The 24,378-nt window shown below is 42.7% G+C and overlaps 2 protein-coding genes across 5 annotated transcripts; one reads left to right on the top strand and one right to left on the bottom strand.

Moving 5' to 3' along the window:
- The first annotated feature begins 3,136 nt into the window (after nucleotides 1–3,136).
- Nucleotides 3,137–9,767, top strand: LOC111154733 (pre-mRNA-splicing factor SYF2-like). 3 transcript variants are annotated; one of them, XM_022514609.1, is made up of 7 exons: nucleotides 3,137–3,185; nucleotides 3,357–3,470; nucleotides 5,893–6,018; nucleotides 7,009–7,126; nucleotides 7,213–7,303; nucleotides 7,975–8,073; nucleotides 8,570–9,767. In XM_022514609.1, the coding sequence occupies exons 1-7, from the start codon at nucleotides 3,159–3,161 to the stop codon at nucleotides 8,733–8,735; spliced, it is 741 nt and encodes a 246-aa protein (XP_022370317.1). In that variant the 5' UTR covers nucleotides 3,137–3,158; the 3' UTR covers nucleotides 8,736–9,767. The 3 variants fall into 3 exon arrangements, with proteins under 3 accessions (XP_022370317.1, XP_022370316.1, XP_022370318.1); XM_022514608.1 differs by having other exon boundaries at nucleotides 3,142–3,470; XM_022514610.1 differs by lacking the exon at nucleotides 5,893–6,018 and having other exon boundaries at nucleotides 3,142–3,470.
- Nucleotides 9,768–13,308: 3,541 nt separating this feature from the next.
- LOC111154905 (arginine and serine rich protein 1) lies at nucleotides 13,309–17,842 on the bottom strand. 2 transcript variants are annotated; one of them, XM_022514858.1, is made up of 5 exons: nucleotides 17,664–17,842; nucleotides 16,872–17,472; nucleotides 15,526–15,677; nucleotides 14,316–14,399; nucleotides 13,309–13,751 (listed from the first exon to the last, which is right to left on the bottom strand). In XM_022514858.1, exons 2-5 carry the CDS (start codon nucleotides 17,410–17,412, stop codon nucleotides 13,632–13,634), a joined length of 897 nt encoding a protein of 298 aa, XP_022370566.1. In that variant the 5' UTR covers nucleotides 17,413–17,472; nucleotides 17,664–17,842; the 3' UTR covers nucleotides 13,309–13,631. The 2 variants fall into 2 exon arrangements, with proteins under 2 accessions (XP_022370566.1, XP_022370567.1); XM_022514859.1 differs by lacking the exon at nucleotides 17,664–17,842 and having other exon boundaries at nucleotides 16,872–17,650.
- Between the last annotated feature and the right edge of the window lie 6,536 nt (nucleotides 17,843–24,378).

Here is a 24,378-nt window from a genome sequence, read left to right as displayed (position 1 = left end):
ACTTGTGATCTCTCTCTGTCAAATAAACAAATAAAATCTTTAAAAAAAAAAAAAAAAAAAAAAGAAAGAACATGTTGACGCTGGTATCCTTAGTATATCTGACATTAGTAAACCTGATCCAGAAGACTGGCCTACAGCACTGTATTAATGACACAGGACCTAAGTATTCTTTTTCTGTTAACCAAACTATGCAGGCAGCCCACCAACCTATCAACCAAAAGAATCCTAAAAATATGACTGTCAGAACCATGGGTGGCTATACCCAGATTTGGGATGGATTTATGTGGCTTACCCCAGGATATGGACATTGGAACACCCAGGGACCCCTATGTTAGGAACAACAACAAAATCACTCTAAGCAGAACCAACCCAATTACACCCAACATGTGGATAGATATCTGGAACTTTGTGAGCATTCTGTTATACTGAAGGAAAGTGACTGGTTTGGCACCAATAGATCACACTGTCCAGGTGTTTACTGAGCAGCCCTGAATGGAGCTCAGTGGTTATGTGGCATGGATCTTAGGCCGTGATTTCCACCTGGATGGTTAGATCATCGCCCCCTGGCTTTCCCTAAGCATGAAGGAGATTCCATCACACTGTTTTTGTTCCCTCTGTTGGCCAAGATGTTATGATGTGTACAGAGGCTTTACCAAATGTACCCAACAAGCTTCAAATGACAGCCAAAAAAGAATATTGTGCATTCTCACCCAATGAATCTATCATGTCTTTACTAAATCATATGAGAAAATAAATAGATGTCCTAAGCAATGCTTATATATAATTCATGATATGCCTGTGCAATTGTACCTGTAGGATAAACCCCAACAGCATAATAGCTGAGTCAAAGAGCAAACGTCTTTGTAACTTTTAAATAAATATTGCCAAATTGCCCTTCCTGAGGATTGTACCAATGCTCAGTCCTACATGACCTCTCCATTTGGCTCGGGCCTCCTCAAAGAATGGTAACTGGGTTCAAAAAACAAGCATCTCAAAACAACCACATGGCATCTGTTTCTGCTTTTATGACTTAGCCTCAGAAGTCATGTAGCGTCACTTCCTCCGCAGTCACATATTCAAGGATTAGGGATATAGATCTTACCTCTCCTTGGGAAGTGTGTCAATGTCACATTGTAAGAATAGCACATAGGGGACCCCTGAGTGGTTCAGTGGGTTATAGCCTCTGCCTTCGGCTCAGGTCATGATCCCAGGGTCCTGGGATCTGCTCAGCAAGGAGTCTGCTTCCCTCTCTCTGCCTGCCTCTCTGCTTACTTGTGATCTAAATTAAATTAATTAAAATTTAAAATAAATTTTAAAAATCTTAAAAAAAAAAAAAAAGAATAGCACATAGGATGAAAGATCTTCAATCATCTTGGAAAATTCAATTGGCCAAACAACTTGTTCTGTTCTTTGTTACTAAATCTATGTAAGTATTACTTGAACAAAGAGCTCTTCTAAGACTTCAAAAAATTATGAAATTGTTACCATGTCCCACGGAAAGAATTGTACTGGATATTTTATTTGCTCCTTTGGAGCCACCTTCCACCAGTGTCCACTCTGTTCTGCACTCACCAGTGCTGGTCTGTATGGTCTGCATCAATAAGCTCTCTTGTTTATTGCTCTCTTCTCATTGGATCCTTCCAATGAGTGGCACCTACAGAAGAAAAGAATGAGGTCAGGATATTTATTCCATGCCTGGATTATGGGCTGGTTTCTGTAGTCACAGCTTCTATCTGAACACCCTCTCCAACTTCTCCTTTGTTTACCTCTTTAGGACTAGGGATAGCAATGGCTTCCCCCTGTTCCTAGCCCTGGAATGCTTCACTTTCTTTTTCTGGTTTCTCTTAATCCAGTCTACAACTTTGTAAACAGTCCCTTCATTAAACTCTCCTTAATTATTTGGTTTCAGTTTATAGGGCTCTGAAAAAATATTTTGTAAAACCTGTAATTCTGATGGGATCTTACTGAAAATAATTTTGTCGCTGACATTTCTAAAGAATATAAATACATGTAAGATTCCTCCATCAATTCATCCATGATATAGAAAAAATAAAGGCCTAGAGTTGCTGCTTTAATAGTGGTTAAGAAATTTGTCTCCTTTAAATCAATGGCATTAAACAAGCAATTCCACATTTATTTAATTACACTTATGTAAATGCAACAAAGAAGAAAGTATGACGAGCTATAACAGGGGAAACTGACTCTTCAGGGGGTGGAGATGAAGGCTTCCCTGAAGAAAGACATTTAAGACCTCAGGCAGGAAAGGGGCACATCTAATGCCAACTGGCAAAAGTAAGCAATTACTCATCATTTGCTATGGGCCAGGTACTAGTCACAGATACTTCACCCATATTACCTAATTTGTCCTCAAACTACTCTCTGACGTGGGTATTGCTTTATTATTTCTTTTTCATAAATGATGAACCAGAGAACACACTAATTAGTAAATAAATAAGAACAGGTCATTACTGAATGAGTAGACAGATGAAGAATGCCGTTCTTGCAGAATTTTCCGAAAAAAGTCAAAGCCTCAAATTAATCCAAGAAATTTTTCTGCATCACGAAGATGCTCGAGATCCCAAATAATCTCCAACCGGTTTATTCCTTCATCCATTCAAGAGTATGAAATTAGTTCATACCCTGCACTAGGGATCGTTCGGGCCACAAGGCATCAGCTGTTCTCTTGGAGCTCACGCTGTGCTGAGCAGGGCGACCATAAACTGGAGGCAGGATTAAAACAGGACGACGTGATGGTAACTGTGAATCTACTTTGTATTTAGTATTCAGAAATCTGAACTACAAGGTCGGTTAGTTGATGGGCACAACCTGTGCTTTGGGTTGCTTTCTCACACATCTGGTGGTTTACTCCCTTTTCCCCCTCATCCTCCCCTTTACAGTCCCAATGGCACTGACGCCAGGTCCCTTCGGTTTTACCGCACAGCCCAGGTGTCGCTACTCAATGCCCCTCACTAGCCTGGCCCAATCGGATGCCTCCCAGGGCTGCGGCGGGCGGGGATTGGTTCCTCGTCTCCAGGGCGAAGCAGAAAAGGGCGGGCCTTTCCCCTGAAACCTGTAGCTGCCGGCAGCCGGAAGTGAGCGGGAGAGTCGGAAAAGTTGTTCGTTGCCGCCGGAAGTCTGAGGGGAAGCGCTGCCGGGTGATGGCCTCTGAGGACGAGGCAGGGGAGGTGGGTGGCGGGCTTTGCCCAGGGCTTGGGGATAAGGGTGTCCGCGGCTAGACGTTTGGCCCACACTTACAGGCGATGCCAGGGAGGGAGGCGCACGAACCGTGGGATCCGGCGGCAGTGAGGGGAATCGGCCCCGGCCGCCCCGCCTCTAGCCCGTCCTCTCCGCGGCAGGTGCCGGTGGACAGCGCGGAGGAGGGGGAGCGGCCCCTCGCAGGGGCCGTGGATCTGGCCGCCCAGAAGCGTGAACAGAGGCTGCGCAAGTTCCGGGAGCTGCACCTGAAGCGGGTGAGTAGCCCCCGAGGCATCCAAGACCTGTCACCTGGGCGGCCCGCGAGTGTTGGTGGAGGGACGAGCAAGTGACACAGGCGCGCCTGACAGACGCGCAGTGCTGAAGAAAGATCTTTCCCGGTGGTTTCAACCCTGATGGCACACTGGAACCACTCGAGAACTTTTTAAAAATGCTCATGCTTAGGCCTCACTTCTAGAATGTCTCACTTAATCCGTTTCTGGACTCAGACACTGGTTTTGTCTGTTGTCACACAGCAAGTTGGCTACTCACTCATTCATCCAAACGCCCTCCTCCACCCTCACCCCAGAGCTCCTAGTGAGCCACAGCCAACCAGATAGTGTGGATACAGTGGTAGGTGTGGTAAGGCTCCTGCCTGCCTGGTTATGGAGGCAGGTCCATAACAGTAATTACTCCACGAGTTGGTAATTGTGTGTTAAAGGGAGGAACAAAGTGCCTCAGAAGTTCAAAGAAGAAGAAGACCACTAAAGACTAATGGGACAGCTAAGCTGCTTGAAACATGAGTAGGATATTATCAGACAAGTAAAGGAAGTTGGAGGAAGAGGTATCCAAGCAGTAAGAACAAGTGCAAAGGCAGAGTCCTCTTTAGGATGGGAGGCCCGCAAGCAGCGGGAGACAGGATGTGTGTGAGGAGTGTAGTTATCTGTGTTTGCCCAGAAAAACTCAATTTAAAAACTCATCAGACACACATACTTAATTTGTAATACTGTGTAAAGGATAGGCTGGATGTTATGTGAAGAAAACATAATTCAAACATCAAGCTTTTGTAATCTTTAATGGATCACTGGTTCTAGGTGATCAGTTACTGCAAACATCACAAAAAGGGAGAAAATCAGAGATTATGTGTCTCCTGATAGAAGTATATAACACTAGCTTCATATAAGTAGACTTTTTAGATAATATCTGAACTGAATGGAACCACTAGATCTAATGACCAATTTACAAGAAATACAGCGGTCAGCGGAGCCTGTTAAAGGACATCATAGGGAGGCAGCTAGCACTTTGGGAAATGGGACAGTCAGCCTGATCATTTTCACAGTCCTCAAAAGAGCAGGGGGTAAAAAAGATGGAGAAGGAGACTACAGATTAAATAAACCTTAAGAGATGTATTGACTAGTCGCAATATATGGAACTTGTCTGAATTCAAACTGTAAAAATAATGAACCCTTGAGACCATCAGGAAAATGTGAACATTATAGGATGAGAATTCATTATTTTGGGAGTGTGATGGTGGTATTGTTAAAGAGAGATCAAAAGGGTGCCTGGCTGGCTCAGTCAGTGGAGCATGCAACACTTGATCTCGGGTTGCGATCAAGCCCCACATTGGGTGTAGAGATTATTTAAAAATAAAATCTTTTTTAAAAAGGAGATATTAAAATATTCATAGATTGGGAAAAAAATAGGCAGAAATCAGGAAATTTGGTCTTGTCCTAACTCTGCCACTAATTCTGTAATCTAAAAACTTTCCCAATTTCATAAACATTAGATTGGAGTTTCCCATCACATTCACAGCTTATACATGTGACCACCTGCCCACTTGCTCAGTGTTTAGGTTGCTATTTAAATGTAATATTACTATTTAAGATGGGAATTTTACATTTTTATGTCTCTATAGGTTCTCTTTTCATCATTTCTGCTTCTGGGGTTTTGTGTGTGTGTGTGTGTGTGTGTGTGTGTGTGTGTGTGTTTTAGTTTTTTGTGTTTTATTTGTTTTGGGTTTTTATTTGTTTGAGGAGGTCATCTTGTTTCATTAGTTTGGAAAAAAGGACTGTTGTTTTCTGTAGCTTCCCACAGTCTGGATTTTGTGGGTTGCATTCTGATGGAGTCTCCCACCCTGTTTGTTTTTAAGAGGAGGTGTTAGGAAAGGTGTTTTCAGACGCTTTAAACCCATTAGTTGATGAGAGTTTGTCTTGGACCCAATTCGAAGTAAAAGAGACATGAAAATGGAATCACCTTCTCAGTATGTGACTTGGTGTCATTCAGTAGCATCTAAAATCCTCTCAAGTCCCTCCCTACAGTGGAACTCACACTGTGGGAAACCCTGTTTCAATCCAATCCTACAAGACTTGCTTACATCACACAGCCAGAGAGTAGTCAAGTCTGTATATCCCTCAGGCCTTCTTCCTTCCAAACCGTAGCTCTTTGCATCCCTACCACCTGGTTCCTTGAAAGTAGTAAAAGGATATTTAAAGATATAGGAATAGGTGTTGACTTCCTCATCTCCCCCTCCATAAATTCCCCCAACACAAATACACATGTAAAATTCTCTAGTGGCTCTCTGCCATTCAGGATAAAATGCAAAGGTCTGCTTTGGATGCCTGCCATACAAGAAGACAGGTAATGTCTATTTAGATTTGTTTCCATACTTGTGCTGACAAACTTTGTGTGTTTTGGTGGTAGAATGAAGCTCGAAAGTTAAACCACCAGGAAGTTGTGGAGGAAGATAAAAGACTTAAATTACCCGCAAACTGGGAGGCTAAAAAAGCTCGTCTGGAATGGGAGCTGCAGGAAGAAGAAAAGAAAAAAGTAAGTACAAGTCCACCATCCTCACAGTCTGTGGATTGTAGGATTCTCCTGTGCTTCGTCCAGGCAACATATGGCACAGTGGGTGAGCCCTCCAGGTCTGGTCTCAGCTGCATCTGAGACAGTTGTGAGAATAAAATGTGTAAAACACTTAACAGCAGTGCCTGGCACATACAGTGGCACGAGCAATGGCTATCAGTGTAAAAGCCTAAGCTACAGTAACAGAAGGTCCAACAATAAGAAACTATAGGGGCGCCTGGATGGCTCAGTCGTTTAAGTGTCTGCCTTCATCTCAGGTCACGATCCCAGGACAAGCCTCACATCCGGCTCCGCTTAGCAGAACTGCTTCTCCCTCTCCCTGCTGCTCTCCCTGCTTGTACTGTCTCTGTCAAATAAATAAAATCTTTAAAAAAAAAAAAGAAACTATAAAGCTCATGAGTCTCCCATGTATTAGCTCCCCTTTGAGCAGCCCAAGTCACCTGGCCTGATTGAACTGCAGGGGAGACCGGGAAATGGGGAGCCATGAGCTGGGGAAGGAGGGGGGAAAGAATTTTAATGGACACCTAATGTGTCCACCACGGCTGTTGTGGGTGTCAGTGTTACAGAGATTTTTTTTTTTTTTTTTTGGTCTTTGTTTTTTAATAAGAAATGAAGCTCTGGTGATTTTTTTTCTTTTTAAGATTTTATTTATTTGAGAGAGGGAGAGAGAGAGCACAAGCAGGGAGAGGGGCAGAGGGAGATACAGACTTCCTGATGAGCAGGGAACCTGATGTGGGGCTTGATCCCGGGGCTCTGGATCACGACCAGACACCCAGCCGAGCCACCCAGGTGACCCTAGATGTATTATGTCTTACAGATTACAGAAAATTACACAGTTTTCAAGCTAATCAACTTAAACAGTTTTGATAACAGTCATTAGGCTTCTCTTGATTTTAAAGGGGTTGAAGAATTATATAAGGGAGTAAAACTAATTATCTTTTTCCCTCTTTTTAGGAATGTGCGGCAAGAGGGGAGGACTATGAGAAAGTGAAGCTGCTGGAGATCAGTGCAGAAGATGCAGAAAGATGGGAGAGGAAGAAGAGGAGGAAAAACCCTGACCTGGGATTCTCAGGTAAAAGTGGCTTTTACTTTATTGAATGGGCCTCTTAATAGGTTAATAATGCCCCAACATCTGAAAAATCTGGATTCTCCTTTTAGATTATGCTGCCGCCCAGTTACGCCAGTATCATCGGCTGACCAAGCAGATCAAACCTAACATGGAAACTTATGAAAGACTGAGAGAAAAACAGTAAGAGATTTAATGGTATATTCTTAGTATGTTACCTGGAAGGACTTGAATTTAAGAGCGCTGATTCTGGAGCTTTACTTCCTGGCCTTGGGTTCTGGCTCCACCACTTATCAGATGGGTCACACAATTTTCCTCCGTTTCCTCATCTGTATACACGGAGTAACAGTGCTCACCTCACAGGGTGTGGGGAGTGTTAAATGAATTCATTTGCACAGTGTATATACTGTTTGGCACACAGCACTGTATGCAGTATCATCATTGTGGTTACAGCTGCTCCTACTCTGTCCCTTACCTGTGGAGATAACTACTTTGCCCAGGAGCGGTAAGCAGTGCTAAGCTGCACTTGCTCTTTCCCTAAGACCAGTAGTGTGCTTAAGATAACAACTGTTTTGATAGGGAGAGTGTAGCAGAGAAAGCTCTAAATTGTTCGGAGCACACAGTTCAAGCTCTCTCTGTGCAGCTTGTTAGGTGAGTCCATAAGCCTCTGGTCCTCAGCTGGTCCCTCACATGGGCACTAGAGTAGATGATTTAAGTACCTTTTTTCAGGTCTGATTTCTATTTCTTTGTAATCAAATATGATCCCAATTGTTTCCATTTTTGACCATTAAACATTGTCCAGTTCTGATGGTATAGAATCTTCATGGTGTTATTTACACCTTGCTCTTTCTCAGTGGAGAGGAGTTCTACCCAACATCCAGCAGTCTTCTTCATGGAACCCATGTGCCCTCCACAGAGGAAATTGATAGGATGGTCATAGACTTGGAAAAGCAGTAAGTACTATCATGGAACCTTAAGTTTTAGTACTGATTAATGCCTCATGACAAAATTAGCTTTGTGGTCTTCACGTGTAGCGAAGGGTAGAAATTAAGGAACACCTCAATTACTAGTTTGAAGAGTGTCCCATCACTGTCATTTGTACATTTGTGTTTTGAATAGGGTAATTATTAGGCAGAACCAGCAGTATATAAATTCTCTTGAAGTAATTTAATGTCACTGCCTTTGTATTTCAACATGAACTTGTGTTCCTAAGACTAGATCATCTGACTGTACTACTAACTTATAAATTCAGTGAAGTTATTTCTTCATAGAATTTTTTCCTAAAGATACTGCTTTCAGTCTTAAGACCAAAAAAGAAAGCAGCTTGGAATTCTGTAAATCTGTTTCCATTACTGATTCTACTCTTAGTTAATTATTTGGGCATGTTTTATTAAGATCAAAAAAAGAAGGCTATTTTGAATATTGTCAATTTTCTTTTCTTTCTTCCAGAATTGAAAAACGAGACAAGTATAGTCGGAGACGTCCTTATAATGATGATGCAGATATTGACTACATTAATGAAAGGAATGCCAAATTCAACAAGAAGGCAGAAAGGTTCTATGGGAAATATACAGCTGAAATTAAACAGAATTTAGAGAGGGGAACAGCAGTCTAATCTCCTTTGGGAACTCTTTCGACTGCCAAATTCTAACTAAACCAGGACTATTACCTTTCCTTTTTTAAATTGTTAAGTGTTTTATGACTATGTATTTTCATGCTTATATATTTATTATTCACTCATTTCAGAGACAAAACGTTCTGTATTTTTGTTCAGTGTGTGCACTTCATGTGTGTACCCTACTGGGCTTAACACTACTAGCTACAAACATATGTCATCATCATCCTTACATTTGTCACGTTTGCCTTGAACTAGAGTTGAACTTGGGAGCTTCACAGAATGCTAAACTGGGACTAATTTTTCTTGTAAGCTATGGTGGGTGGTGAAAGGAAGGGGATATTGGCTACTGGAAATTCCCCCTGGCCCACCCTCTCCAGAAGTAGTCACAATTAACAGGTGCTAGCCTATCCCATGCTCTAGCCCAGGGCCCAGGTACATTTATGGGGCAAGCACAGAAAGTAGGAAAACTGATCCTCTAATGACATTTTGTATATACACCATTTTTAAAAGCAAATTTCCCTCGGAAGAAAGTAAATTAAAACATTTGGTCAAAGTATTATTAAAACTTACATAATACAAACTTTTTTTTTAAAAACCTAATTGAAATTTTAACCTCATTTCAACTGTAACTGAGAAATGAGGGCATGTAGTTTGAGTAGTAGTTATGGGAAATATAGGGCAAAAACCTGAAAGTCAGGAGTATCTCATAAAAGTAAAGGTTATTTGTGCCATTTTATATGAAAAAAGAGTAGGACTGGTATCCGTTAAGTTGGGCACACCAATAGCTCTCATTTAGTGAATGATGGACTGATTAAGATGGTAATGTGCTATTAATGATTCAATGTACTATGAATAAGGAAACTTTTAATGTTGTACATTCACATGTAGAATGAGGTAGATCTATATGTACTAACATGAAAAGATGCTCATACCCAAGCAGTTTGTGTAAGGCATTACAAAAAATCCAGAATGTACTTCATACCATGTATGACTGCCTCTGTGGAATGGAAACAGAAGTTTGACTTCCTTTTAAAATTAATTCAAGGGGCGCCTGGGTGGCTCAGTGGGTTAAGCCGCTGCCTTCGGCTCAGGTCATGATCTTAGAGTCCTGGGATCGAGCCCCACATCGGGCTCTCTGCTCAGCAGGGAGCCTGCTTCCTCCTCTCTCTCTGCCTGCCTCTCTGCCTGCCTCTCTGCCTGCTTGTGATCTCTCTGTCAAATAAATAAATAAAAATCTTTAAAAAAAAATAAAAAAATAAAAAAAAATAAAATTAATTCAAGGGTAGGCCCCCCAGGGGGCCCAGTCTGTTAAGCAGCTGCCTTCACCTCAGGTCATGATCCCAGGGTCCTGGGATTGAGCCCAGCATCAGGCTCCCTTCTCAGTGGGAGCCTGCCTCTCCCCTTGCTTGCACACACGCTCTCGCTGACAAAATCTTTAAAAAGAACAAATGTGTAACTCCCTTAAAAATAATTCAAGGGACACCAGGGTGCCTCAGTCGGTTAAGCATCTGCCTTTGGCTCAGGTTATCATTTTGGGGTCCTGGGATTGAGTCTTGCATCAGACTCCCAGTGGGGAAGAGTCTGCTTTTCCCTCTGCCTCTACCCCTAACACCTGGCTCGTGCTCTCTCAAATCAATAAAATTGTTTAAAAAATAAACAGATTTCTCCAGAGGAGAAAAACACTCCCCCAAAGCCACTGCTGCTTCAACTGTAGTCTGATTTGAGGATTACTCTGAAGTTGACTAAGTGGATGGTCAAATAGGCAATATTTTAATAAGCTCAGTATAGGAAAGGTTCGTTTTGAAGAGCTGGGGAGTAGGCACTGGAAAACTCGGGAAACTCATTTCCAATTAGTAGATGGTAGCAGTTAAAGGCAGCATGCCAGAGAGCTTGTAGAGAGCAGCAAGCCAAGGATACAATCCTAACAGTGGGCAAGGGACAAAGAGCCAGTGTAGAAAGTGGAGGAGGGCAAAGGAAATAAGTGCATGTAAGTCCCTAAGTCAAAGAAAATTTTGAAGGACTCTCTAGACAGTGGAAAGCACTCATTAAGACCAAGTTTTATTTTACTAGATAAGCGTAATAGAGGTTTTCAGCAAAGAAAATGAAAGGACAGCATGCTATGGTGAGTTAAATATGGTTCCTCTAGTTCACACTTTAAGAAAAAAAAGCAAAGGGTTTAACACCTGAATCAATCTAGATGTGCTTTCCAAAATGGTGGCCACCATATGACTTGGAAAGTGGCTAGAACAAACAGGTGCTTTAAGTGTAAGATATACATATGCTCATCACAATACCTAGTACAAAAAAAGTTAAAATGCCACTAATTCTTTTTTTTTTTAAAGATATTATTTATTTATTTGACAGAGAGAGATCACAAGTAGACGGAGAGGCAGGCAGAGAGAGAGAGGGAAGCAGGCTTCCTGCCGAGCAGAGAGCCCGATGTGGGACTCGATCCCAGGACCCCGAGATCACGACCTGAGCCGAAGGCAGTGGCTTAACCCACTGAGCCACCCAGGCGCCCCAAAATGCCATTAATTCTTTTGAGATGACACTTCAGATATACTAGAGTAAAACAACCTTTTTAATTCTTTTACCTTTTTCACTGTGGTTCCCTCATTTTCACCAGACAGCAGAGATCTAGTCTTTTGGTACACTTTCTCACCTTCAGCACCACCTTGCTGTACTGTCCACAACTTACACAGCATCACGGTATCACACCTGGGCAACTGTATCCCACTTACGTAATGACAGCCAGTCTGGGTATACACACGCAGTACGTTTATCTTCTATGTTACAAAGCCCAGGACAGACTATCACAGACCCAGCGAAAAGACAAAGTGAACTTAAACAAGGACGCTGTTAGTACTTGATGGGGCAATTATGGGGGTAAAAAATATGTATGTATAAACCATACTCTTTTCAGGACACTAGATAAAACGATCCAACAGACTAAGAAATGAAATAGTGAAGCCCCAAGTGTGCTAATAAACTGAAGGAGAAGCTAATGGTGAAGAATGTTGAGAAAAATCACTGCAAAGTATCAGAAACAGTAATAAGCCAGACCCTTCGTATATGATGAAGAAGTTGGGTTAGAGTTAGAGGACTTGTCCAGTCACTTAGCTGTTAATTAAGGGCTAATATTCAAATACAGGTCATAATCACAGAAAATGCTATTACCAGCAAAATGAAGGTGAAAGGGGCGCCTGGGTGGCTCAGTGGGTTAAAGCCTCTGCCTTTGGCTCAGGTCATGATCCCAGGGTCCTGGGATCAAGCCCAGCATCAGGCTCTCTGCTCAGCAGGGAGCCTGTTTCCCTTCCTCTCTCCCACCCACCCACCTCTGCCTGCTGGTTAAAAAAAAAAAAAAAAAAAATGAAGGTGAAAAAGATTATCACTTCATTCTTTTCCAAAGTCTCCCTCAGAAGGAAATCCTCAGCAACAACTTTGCTAAGAATACTAAAGATACTAACAAGGTGTTCCTATTAGCCTCATTTTCAGTTACAAATCAAATCCTCACCTTTTACTGGATTTGGCTGCAATCACACCAGCCTGCCAATGTTCTCAGGTCTCCTTAGAAAAAAAAAAAATGAACCTACTGCATAAACTTCCGTACCCTTAGGAGCATGTCATGGCCCCCTCCTGGTTAACTACTGTTAACCTAGATGTAAAATGGACATGTTCACCCAGAGCAGCAAACCTTACAGAATTTCCCATTCATTGTCCTTTTAAGTTTTTCGTAAGGTCAAATTTTATTAGAGCAGCTCTCTCCCATACAATGTTTTAGGACAGAAATATTCTATTATCTATACTTTCCAGTAACACAGCCACTAGCCTTAACACTTCAGAAGTGGCTAGTATGACTGAGAAACTGAATGTAATCACAGTGGCTAGATTACTGGAAAGTACAGGTAAAATATTAGATAGTACAGCTTTAGTTAACAGCAAACTAAGTCCCACTTGAGAACCTTTGTTACTGTCCCTTCTATTTTAAGAATTCATGACTTCTACCTGCTCATCTATTCAAATTATTTTTCTTTCCTTGAGTTGTTGTCTCTTAAAATTCTGCTTATCCTGTTCTCTACCATATCATCCCTATTAAAAATCTATTTCATTATTTCCTAAATTTAAGAGACTACCCAAATTGATGGCAAAACAGAAAGAAAAACATACTTCCCAAAAAAAAAAAAAAAGCATAATAAAGAAATGCAGTTAAACATCACAAATTTTAGAATTCAAGGAGGCATTCCATTTCTACCTCTTTGGCTGAGTTTCCTACCCCGAAGCTAGTAGTTTAAGTTGTCCAGGATAACACTATGCCAGAATTCCATAAACTTTAGGCGTAACTTCTGAAATTCAAATGAAGACCCACATAACTAGGGATATTAAGATTCAGCTCTGGGGTGGAGACTTTGAGATTTAGCATTTCTGACTCCAGAAGATCAGTGAACCCTACTGCCATCACTCCATGGATCTGGATTTGGGATTAGCAAAGTTTTAAACAAGAAACACTTTATGCTTCTTTAAAATAAAGACTCATAATGTAATATATACATATATAATAAAGTGACACAAATTTAAAAAATAAAAAATTTATTAACAAATATAATCAATTACTGTTCTTACAAATTTTGCTCTTACATAACTGGTATTCTACAAAGCATTTACAAGTATATGTACAAGACTCCCACCTGTATGAATCCTCTGGTCCGTGTGTTTTCTCTTTATCTATAAGAGAAATCTAAAATGTTAATATTTAAATATTAAGGATTTATGTATTTCTGTGTCATTGTAATTCCAACAATTACCACTAAATGACTCCCAGAGATGGAATAATGCTAGAACACACACTTGCAATAAAGTGCATTTCAGCCAACCTTATACATTAGTTTTCTTTTTTTAGACAGGTAACCACAGTCCATATGGACTTTTCTTCTTATCTATTTTGGGGGATCCTGAAGAGTTCTCTTCAGCAGCAGCTTTAGTAGATTTCTGAAGCATTGGCTTTGCTACAGAATTCTGTAATAGAAGAAATTCTTAAGTCAGCTATACAAACACATACATTGTATCCAAAATACTTGTTCACAAAATACACTAAGCAATCCCATTAAAAACAAAAACTTGAGACACCAACCAAATGCAAAAAATGGACCCCACATGATCCCAACTGTTAACCTACTTTAAAAACTACTAGGAAAAATCAAGATCTATATGCAAAGTATATTGCAAAATAAGGCATTGACAGAGTTTTCAGTTTTAAGCACTTAGCTGATTTTAAAATATTTGATTACAGGGTTTTCTGAAATGTGGTTTTAAAATAGTTCAGCAAGTACAGAAGAAATATGGAAAAGTAAATACTGGTATCAAAAATGTATCATATATAATAGAAAAAGCCAATATATACCAGTCACTTCTAAGAATAGTAAAAAAATTATGAAAGGTTTATTCTATCTAAAGTGGCTTAGTAGACCCCGAATTACCACCACAAAAACAATGAGTATTCCAACAAAAATAAAAGCCCACATAATAGAATTATGTCCCTTAAGTCCAATTTTTGAGTAGTCAATGCCCAGATATACTTACATCAGAGCTAAAAGCTGTGCTTTTTTGCTGGGAAGGCTTTTCACTGGGATTTTTAGTTCCATCTTCTCCTAGTTTTCCTGACAGCTAAACAAGTAAGAGAAAAAATACTTTAAAAACAAAACTGATTCAATAATCAGCTTAAGGCACTCTTCCCCTATAAAACAGTATTATATTCCCCTGATGCAAATCCAGTTAACTCTGAAAGTAAAGTCATACCGGAAAATACTTAGTTCCAAAGAACTAAGGCATTTGCCAGCTGGAAACCTAATCTGAAAAAGCAACTGGACTAAGACCTTGTTTATTACTAAATACTTAAGCAAACCCACATCTGGGTTTGAAGGGTAGATTCATCTAGAGAACATCTTTCCAATCTTAAAGGATTCTATCAAACTCGTAACTACCTTAAACCTTGAAAGCTATGAATTTTATACTTTCTATTTCATATAATTAAGACCACGCAGTGCAATTTACCAATGCACATCCTGCACATTTCTGGAGAATTATAATAAACTTATCTGCAAGTGAAGCAGGCCTCTTCTTCTGTAATCTTTCAAAACATCTGGAATATATTGCATATATTATGAAAGGGACATCTGTATCACAGATGCCCCACATTACAAACGGTTTTTTTAAAAAACTGTCTTTAGTAGCTTATTAAAAGAGTACCTATCCCAACATCTAGCATGCACATGGATCTACCAACAAAAAACTAAACTTTCAGTGTATGAACGTAAACTTCAAATTAGTTAAACCTCTGATGCTTTTGCCCATTTATCAATTACCAACAGATTTTCTTCATCAATGTCTGGAGACCACATTCATGATTTCTATAAGACAGAAATAAAGCAGATAAACTATACTGTATGTTGAATACAGAATTTGTGGGAACATAATGTTGCAAATGAAAGGTACAGATAAAATACTCTGTAAAGGCTAGTTAGAAAAACTGAATAGCTACACAGAATTGCCAAATACCACCTACAACTATGAAACTAATTAGTATTGTGTCATATGAAAATAAAGATCACTAATTTCCCATTATCATGGGGGAGAGACCCTTTCTGGAGCTTCTACTTTGACCTTAAATTATATTTAGGCTTTTCAAGAAGCACTCTAAGATTTAAAAAAAAAAAAAAAAAAAAAAAAGTGGCTAATTACATTTTCCTAATAGTAGCTTTCTGAAGACTCTGGATAAACCTAGAATACTTACCTCAAACTTTGCATCACTGTTTGGTACAGCTGTTCCATAGTTCGTCTCTTTAGATGCAAGAACTTTTCTGAGACTAGCTGGCAAGTCAAAGTTAGCGGTTCCTAAAGCTTTTGCTGCATTGGCTTTTGCTATTTCTAACAGCTCCATTCGATCTACAAAAACAAGACAATTATTACTCCTGTAAATCACTTCCCCAAAGAATGCCCATTTTTAGCGGAGAAAAGCAAGCAAGCATCCCTAAATATTCTCAACTGGTTTTCAATTTTCTTTACCAAAGGTCTGAATTTTCCAATTCATTTCTTTCCCTTCAAATGTGTTTCTCTAAACATATCAAGTTCTTTTGTAAGATTTTATATATGGCACAATCACCACAACTAATGAACCAATACAGATACATTCCTAAATCCACTCTCAGATTCCTAGAAGGTTTTTTTTTAGTATTTTATTTATTTGACAGAGAAAGACAAACACAAGTAGGCAGAAAGGCAGGCAGAAAGGCAGGCAGAAAGAAGCGGGGGGAGCAGGCTCCCGCCAAGCGGAGGAGAGCCTGATGTGGGGCTCGATCCCAGGACCCTGAGATCATGACCTGAGCCCAAAGCAGAGGCTCAACCCACTGAGCCACGCAGGCGGCCAGATTCCTAGAGGTTTCCAGTCAAGGTATCTTTTTCTGTTCTGTGATCTTACCCACCATTAAAACAAATCACCTGTGTTAAAATACTGGAACTGCGGCACCTGGATGGCTCAGTTAAGCATCTGCCTTTTTCTGGTCATGATCCTGAGAGTCCCAGATCAAGCCTCCCATAGGGCTCCCTGTTCAGCGGGGAGTCTGCTTCTTCTTCTGCCCCTCACCCGCCCCCCCCATGCTCTACCAAATAAGTAAAATCTTAAAAAATAAACACTGGAACAAAATCCAGTTGTTCCACTAACACAGTATGGACAAAAAAGGTTTTGATACTCTTATTCCCGCTCAACGGATTAACAAAAGCTTAAAACAAACTGAGCTACTAGTAATACCTAGAAAAGCTGCACGGAGAAGGGCGGGCCAACCACTGGGAAAAAGGAGTTCCTCCACCTCAAGCTGTTTAATTCCACAGTCGACTTCTAATCCCCAGGGAAAGAACGTCCACTTTAAAAACGGGGTACCAAACAGGGAGCTTTTAACTGCTCTTAACCTGCTCATGTGTCCCTTCTCTGTTTGCTCCCAACGAAACTACTAAGATTACAGGCACCTAAAGCAATGGAAATATCCGCACTACACGGCTACTTTGGTCCCCCAGCGCAGTCTTGCTGTCGCCAGCCGGCCACGTACGAGGGTGCAAAAGAGAGCTTCGCACCAGGGGACTCACCTTTCTCACTTAAGCGAAAAGGGGTGGGGCTCCGCGACCGGGTCCGGGACCTGCCCCGGGACCCGCCCCTCCAACTTCCGCGTTCCTCCGGGTACAGGGTGCGGCCGAAGCCGTAGTATCGCCGCCCCCGCGGGAGCGCGTAAGCCCGTCGGTAATACGAGCGTCCCCGCGAGCGGGACCGGCTGCGGGAGCGGGGCCGCGACGGCGACCGGCCGTATCTCCTGGACGCGCTGTAGCGCCTGTCGCGATACCGGCGGCCGCGGGAGCGTGACCGGCTGCGCGAGTAGGAGCGCGAGTAGGGCCTGTACTTCCTCTGGTGGCGCCTCCTAGACCAGGACCTGGACCTCCTCCTCCTCCAGGACCGGCTCCGACTCCGCGACGACGCCCGGCTCGAGCCGCTTGAGCGCGACCGAAAGCTCCCGGAAGACGAACGGCTCCTGGATGCCGAGGACAGGCGGCTGGACCTGCCCGACCGAGACGTCGAGGGGGACTCCTTGTGCTGCGGCGAGCCCGGCCACAGGTCGTTCACGTACTGGGACATCTCGGCCGAGAATACAAGCTTCCCTCTGTCTCAGAGAATCCCTGCCCGGAAACTCGGCGCCTGAAACCCGGTGGGGGGGGGACCGGAAGTGAGTCGCGCGGGCCGATCCCAAGCCAAGGAACTAAGAGCCGCTCCGATCTGCAGGCCATGACGGCCACAAAAGCTAGCCTGCACGCCCTACCAGCGGCCCCTTTGTGCGTCACCCCCGCCCCACGTACCTGGGACCGACCCCGCATCACTGGAAAACTTACCACCACAGGCCGCCGACGCCACACCAAAAGTGAAAGTAAAGGACCAACAGACGCCCTCCTTTCGAAGTTGAGGACGAAGAGAGGCTTTTCGAAGCTACTCTGGAGAACAAGAGGCTCTCGAACTCCCTCTCCGACCTCCAGACGCGGACTGGGCGGGCGCTCGCAAACGCGTCGAAAGTACCAGAAGCCGAGGCGCGGAGCATGCGCAGAAACGTTGGCATGGTGGGCGTGGCTCCCCTTATGCCCAATCACCGCCCTCTCTCCTCTCTTCTCGCGCCCCTCCCTGTCCCGCCCCCTGTGCGCAAAGTCCTGGCAGCGTAGGAGGTCCTCGTCCTCGGGGGCGGGGCGCGGAGGTGCTGCATCCGGCTACCGGTGGTCCGGTTTTCGTTGCTGAACCCGGCAGATTGCGGATGTTTCTTGCGGCCGCAGTCCCAGTTTGGCGACGCTTTCTCTGCTGGGTTAGTGCAGGCCGGGCCGTTGCCTCCACTCCCCCGGAAGTTGCAGGCTCGGGCTGACTCTCCCTGGACTCTTCACGGCCACTCCTTCCTTACGGGTGCCAGGCTGCGGACGTCCCAGGATCTCCGTCAATGCAGTATCAACTTAGAAAAGGTCGCTTACGCCCATGTTTTGCCAAGTACAGATTAAGAAGGTTGGAGACAGAATTCGAGACACCCACAACTGACCTATACCGGGGGTCAGAATGACGGCTGAAAAGTCAGTTCCGAAGACTTTGTGCTTGGTGTTGGGGATTAAACAATGGTGATTGTTTTATTTCTGGGGATCTGTAAATTGGATACATTCCAAACATACTTATGCTTAATAAAGCATAACAGTTACCCTGAAATAACTTATCGTTGAATGAACTAATCACATCTGCAAATAGAGTCATTGTTTGAGCTTCTTTGCGAGTCAAGAGTGGCAGTTTTACTAAAGTTGCTTTCTTTCGAGGGATATACAAATTTTTTCTCTTCCTCATCTTCAGCCCACATCCCCAAATAGGCAAAGAAATGGAGGGAATAAAAACCATATAACAGAATCTGCACCCACCCATGTAACCTGCCTTGGTTACTGTCCACAATCATCTACATCTCTAGGGAAGTATCGTGATGGAAATCGTTCCTAAGGAAAGAAATGTTTCTTTAGAAACGTTTTTCTAAGTGGTATCACAAGTAAACTGAGAAGACACAATGCCCAACTGCCAGGAACTTTTCCTGAAACTTCTCATAAAGCTATATGAGTCACAGAAAAATAAGAGCTTCAGATTTGACAAGTGTAAAAAGGATGTGTTGGGAAAATAGGATGATGGAGTGTGGAGCTTTAGGTTATTAAAAAAGAAAGGGTGGTAGGAGTCTCTGACTGGTTCAAAATATCAGTCAAATGAGTGCCTAAAATAAGGTGAGTAGAAAAATCCTGGATGTTAACAGGAGGATATTGGAAACAATGGGATATGTTACCTTGCCCGTGTGCATGATATTGGCATATTTGTAATGAGGAAAGAGAAGGCAAGCTGAGGACAAATCAGAAGCTGACACCCACCCCCAGCCAAGGGATATATGTGACATTCTCAGGCATTTCTAGTTGCCCTAAAACTAAGGAGAGGAAAAACAAATAGTTGTAGGGATCACAATCCTGTAGGGCATAAGTCTTCCTCAGTTTACAAATGCATTAGGAATCTACAAGAACAAAGCATTTCTTTCAATAACCTAGCTTCCAGAAGGTAATGTAGATACAATTAAATGTCCTTAACGAAGTGCTGCCCATTGACAGATACTTGAAGCGGGCAGAGAGTAAAGTTCCTCCCGGCAGCTCCTAACTATCTTAATGTTAATGGCTTTGCTAGATGGGAAAACAACCTTAACAATGGCAAGGCCTCAGGCATCCTGTAAGTCTTCCTTGTTGTAAGAAAGTCCTTCTGAAACTTCCCTTTTCCTTATCTCCCCCAACTGAGGAGGTTTTAGAATGTAAGTGAGGTTCGATGGGGTGGAGTCCGGAGCCCATGAAAGAATTCTTGAGACATCTTTGGTGCAAAATGGGGGTTTAGGAAAGCTTGGGGACAGGACCCATGGGCAGAAAGAGCTGCCGCCCTGGGGTGAGGGGTGGCAGGTTCTAAACGATGGGGTTGGGGGAAGTAAGGAAAAAGGGAGGTTGCTAAAGAAGACCTACAGGATACCGCATACCAGAGGCCTTGCCATTGTCAAGGTTGTTTTTCCCTTCTTAGCAAGATATTAAGATAGTTGGGAGGTTCCTAAAGAATGTCACATAAGCCTCACCAGGAGTGGGGGTAGGAGAAGTTGCAGGGTGTCAGCTTTTGCTTTGTCTTCAGCCTGCCTTCATGTTCCCTCATCACAACCCCAGAGTATATAATCAGCTACCCCTCACAACCCTGGGGCAGCAGCTCTTCCTGCCCACGGGTCCTGCCCCCGTGCTTTACTAAACTGCCATTTTGCACCAAAGATGACTCAAGAATTCTTTCTTGGTCATCAGTTCCGGACCCCACCCCACCGAACCTCACCTATATTCCAAAACCCAATCATTTGTATCTAGAATATGTGTAAGTCTACCTGAGTTAAAGTCTGGAAGAAATATGTTTCTTTTTTTCTAAGCAATAGAGTCTTCTCTGAGCATCTATCCCCTCACTTGATTCAAAATCCATTTTCAGTTACCATTAAAGCACCTTGCAGAATTTGTAGGCTAATTCAGGCAGAAATGACATCTTTACAATAGCACATTTTCCCATCCAAGAATGTGATGCTTTTCTACACTTATTTAAAATTGTTTAGGGCCTTCACTGGGGTTAGGCAGGTTAATGGCCCCCAAAGAAGTCCACACCCTAATTCCCAGAACCTGGGAATGTTATGTTACTGATGAAATTTTGGAAAATAGTCGAGGTTCGGTGGGGGTGAAGTGGAGCCAAGAGGTCAAGGAAGAATTCTTGCGATGTCTTTGGTGCAAAATGGTAGTTTATTAAAGCATGGAAACAGGACCTGTGGGCAGAAAGAGCTGCTCCCCGGGGTTGTGAGGGGTGGCTGATTCTAACTCAGGAGTTAGGGGTGGCAGTTGAGGACAAAGGGGGTGTCCAGAAGGACTGTCATAAGCTAATGAAGACTCTCAGGATACTGGAGACCTGGTTATTGTCAAGCCAAGGCTATTTTTCCCTTCTAATGAGGTACTAACATGAAGACAGTTGGGAGTTTCCTGGAGGAATGTTACATTCCTCCTATGACTCATGTCCTTTTCAGTGGAACTTCAAAAGAAATTCAATTTTATTTACATTTCCCTCTGCCTCAGCCTCCCTCAATTTTATGGAGGGGAGAGTGATATTAGGGCTTCAGGAACTGAGTTACGGGTCTCTGGAAGTTAGGCTATTGATAAGAAAGCTTCTTCCTTGTAAATCACTAGCACATTTGTACACTGAGGGAGACTCCTATCCTGCAGGACTGTGATCTCTGTCAGTTAACCATCTGTTCTTCCTTTAGGGCAGCCAGGAGTGCCTGAGGAATGTCACACGTGTCACATGGAGTGGGGGTGGGGTAGGGTGCCAGCTAAGGCTCCGTCCTCAGCTAGCCTTTTGCTCACTCATCACTTACAAAAGGAATTTTGCAGATGTGATTAAAATTAAGGACCCTGTGATGAGATTACCAGGAATTATGGGGGCGGGGGAACTAGGCGCAATCCGTTCCCTGGAGAGATTCAAAACCTGAAAAGGCCGCTAACATCTGCTGCTTGCTGATAGTCCTCAAGATAACAGAGATCTCAATCCTATAACCTCACGGAATCCAATACTGTCAACACCTCAATAAGCAAGGTGTTAGAGATTCTCCCCTAGTCTCCAAAAGGAACACAGCCCTGCTGACACCTTGACTGTAAACAATATGAAAGATTCTTTCACGGAGTGCCTGGGTGGCTCAGTGGGTTAAAGCCTCTGCCTTTGGCTCAGGTCATGATCCCATCGTCCTGGTATCGAGCCCCGCATCGGGCTCTCTGCCCTGCGGAGAGCCTGCTTCCTCCTCTCTCTGCCTGTCTCTCTGCCTACTTGTGATCTCTCTCTCTGTCAAATAAATAAATAAAATCTTTAAAAAAAAAAAAAAGAAAGAAAGATTCTTTCACTTGATAGGTAAATTCAATCCATTTACATTTACTAGAGTAACTGCAATGTTGATCTTATCACTTTCATTAGTATCTTATTTCTTTTACTTTGCTTTTTTCACTTTTTCCCATTTTGTTTTGCCAGCATGATCAAGTCTCTCTTTTTTCCTCTCTCACTGCCCATTTAGAGGTTCTGCAATGCTTCATCATGCCATTAGTAGTTTAATGGCTTTTTATTTCTTCCAAATATTTAAGCCTGTTTTTCTTCTCCTCCTGTCTTCTTCCACAAATATTTACAGAATGTTTGTTGTATTAGATGCTGTTGGGAAAGTTAAGAAAAATGTAGTGGCCCTTTCCCCTACCAAAATTAAAATATTTCATTAATTTTAATGACAGCTACTTTTGTAACAAGTGAGGAAATCCAAAGATATACAAAGGAAAAGCTAAACACCCATTCCTTGGAAGTATGAAATCCTATAAAAGAGGTCTGCATTATTTTCCCCATAAATTAGAAGTAACCAATGTTAACAGTTTAGCAAGTGCTCTGTCATCTTTCTCCAAGCTCTTTCAAATATTATACAAACATGTATAATATTTTATGATTTTTCATAAAAATTTATTTAAAACTTGCTTTTATAGCCAATATTCTTTGAGATGAATCATAGAGATCTAATTTATGTCTATTTATCAGCTGTATAATATTCCATAGTGTAGAAATACCAGAAATTAATCTTTTATCCCTTATTGCTCATTCATGAACAGTCATATGGTATTCAGTTTTTCCGCCACTAAAAACTATGCCTTGGAACCGGTGTCGGATTCTGAAAATGTCAGCAGTTGAGGAGCTCCCATGAATGCTCCTAATCCATGGTTTCAAGGTCAACAGAGCCATGTTCAGGATACAAGCTGGAGGAGCTGATTACAAGCTGATTACAAGGAGTTACCTCCAAGATATGTGACATGGCAGCCCAGGGATAAGCTCAGCTCTCTCAGACCAACAGACAGGATCAGAGGAGCTTTCAACCAAGAGCCTATCTAGAGTGAGCTACAAAGAGGAAAAAGAGCTCTGAGTGGTTCTGACATAGAAAACATATTCATTGATCTTATAATATCACAGACGAGTTGACATCAGACATCTCTATCGTTAGACCTGCTGTAGAATCATTAGCTACAGTCACCAGTGCAACATTCAAGGCAAGTAACACAAAGATCAATAAACTCCAGTCTGATGTGACATTCCTGTGTTCCAGCATGTCCCAAGGAACTCCTGCCACTGGTTCAATCATGACCCCATGTGGGCTCATTCCTCCACTGCCTACAGTTATTCAGCTGAGCTATAACTAGACTGTTATTCTATTTTTTTAAAGATTTATTTATTTATTTGTCAGAAAGAGATAGACAACAAGCACAAGAGGGGGGAGTGGCAGGCAGAGGGAGAAGCAGGCTCCCTCCTGAGCAACGAACCCAATGTGGGTCTCGATCCCAGGACCCTGGGATCATGACCTGAGCTGAAGGCAGCTGCTTAACCAACTGAACCACCCAGGTGCCCCAGGCTGTTATTCCTCCTGCTCCTCCTGATAACCGTTTCTCAGGTTGGTAGCTCTGGCATGGGAATATCAGGTTTACAGCACTATTTAAGAGGCACCCACTTGTTATATCAAGATTAACACATGTTTCCTGCCATGAAGACTTACGCATGAGGATGTTATTTTTTTTTTTTTAAGATTTTATTTATTTATTTGACAGACAGAGATCACAAGTAGGCAGAGAGGCAGGCATAGAGAGAGGGGGAAGCAGGCTCCCTGCTGAGCAGAGAGCCTGATTTGGGGCTCGATCCCAGGACCCCGAGATCACGACCTGAGCCAAAGGCAGAGGCTTTAACCCACTGAGCCACCCAGGCGCCCCATGAGGATGTTACCTTAACATTGCCATGGAAGCTGCTCCTCTGTCCCCACTGCAGCCACCATAGAGAGGTGTTAGGGATTCTGTACTGTCATTTAGCTTTGAAAAAGCCAGGAAAGCAAGTGAGCCTCGCATAGATCCAGATGTGTATCTGCCAACGTCTTTCCCAATAACCCACAAAGGTGCAACTACTGGTGGTGGTATTACAGTATACGGACTGGTCCACGCCTCTGCCTAACAAAGAATGTGACATTTGTGTCCATGCCTAATGGCCACCCAAATCGCTCGTTTGAGAATTACTCAACTCTCAAAGCAATAGACCTCTTCAGTGCACACCTTGCTCACTAGGGTACGGCTACTCAATCAGACAAGCCGTCTCAGCCACACTCACCTGAATGTCAAAGGAACCATCATTAACCATATGTGGATTATGTTACACAACCTTCACAGGGAATTTGACTTCAATAATGGCACAGTCGCGGGAAGCAAAATAACTAGAGAATGTTGACTGGTCCAGAATGGAAGCAGAAGTACTGCACTAGGCTACAGTATTGACTTCCTTTTCAAGGGTTAGATGCCATGCAGTCTACTGCATGCCTACTCCCTCAAGTCCCTTCACAGTCTTCACCTGACCATGCTTGATATTTGCTGCCTTTGCTCAACAACCAGACAATCTCGGGGACTGTCTGAGGAGACTGGGCACTTGTCTGGCCCTGTGTAAAGATGA

Source organism: Enhydra lutris, unplaced genomic scaffold (genome assembly GCF_002288905.1).
Source record: "Enhydra lutris kenyoni isolate GAN:26980312 unplaced genomic scaffold, ASM228890v2 scaffoldscaffold38, whole genome shotgun sequence".
NCBI lineage: Eukaryota > Metazoa > Chordata > Mammalia > Carnivora > Mustelidae > Enhydra > Enhydra lutris.
This window is presented reverse-complemented; position numbering and strand designations above follow the sequence as displayed.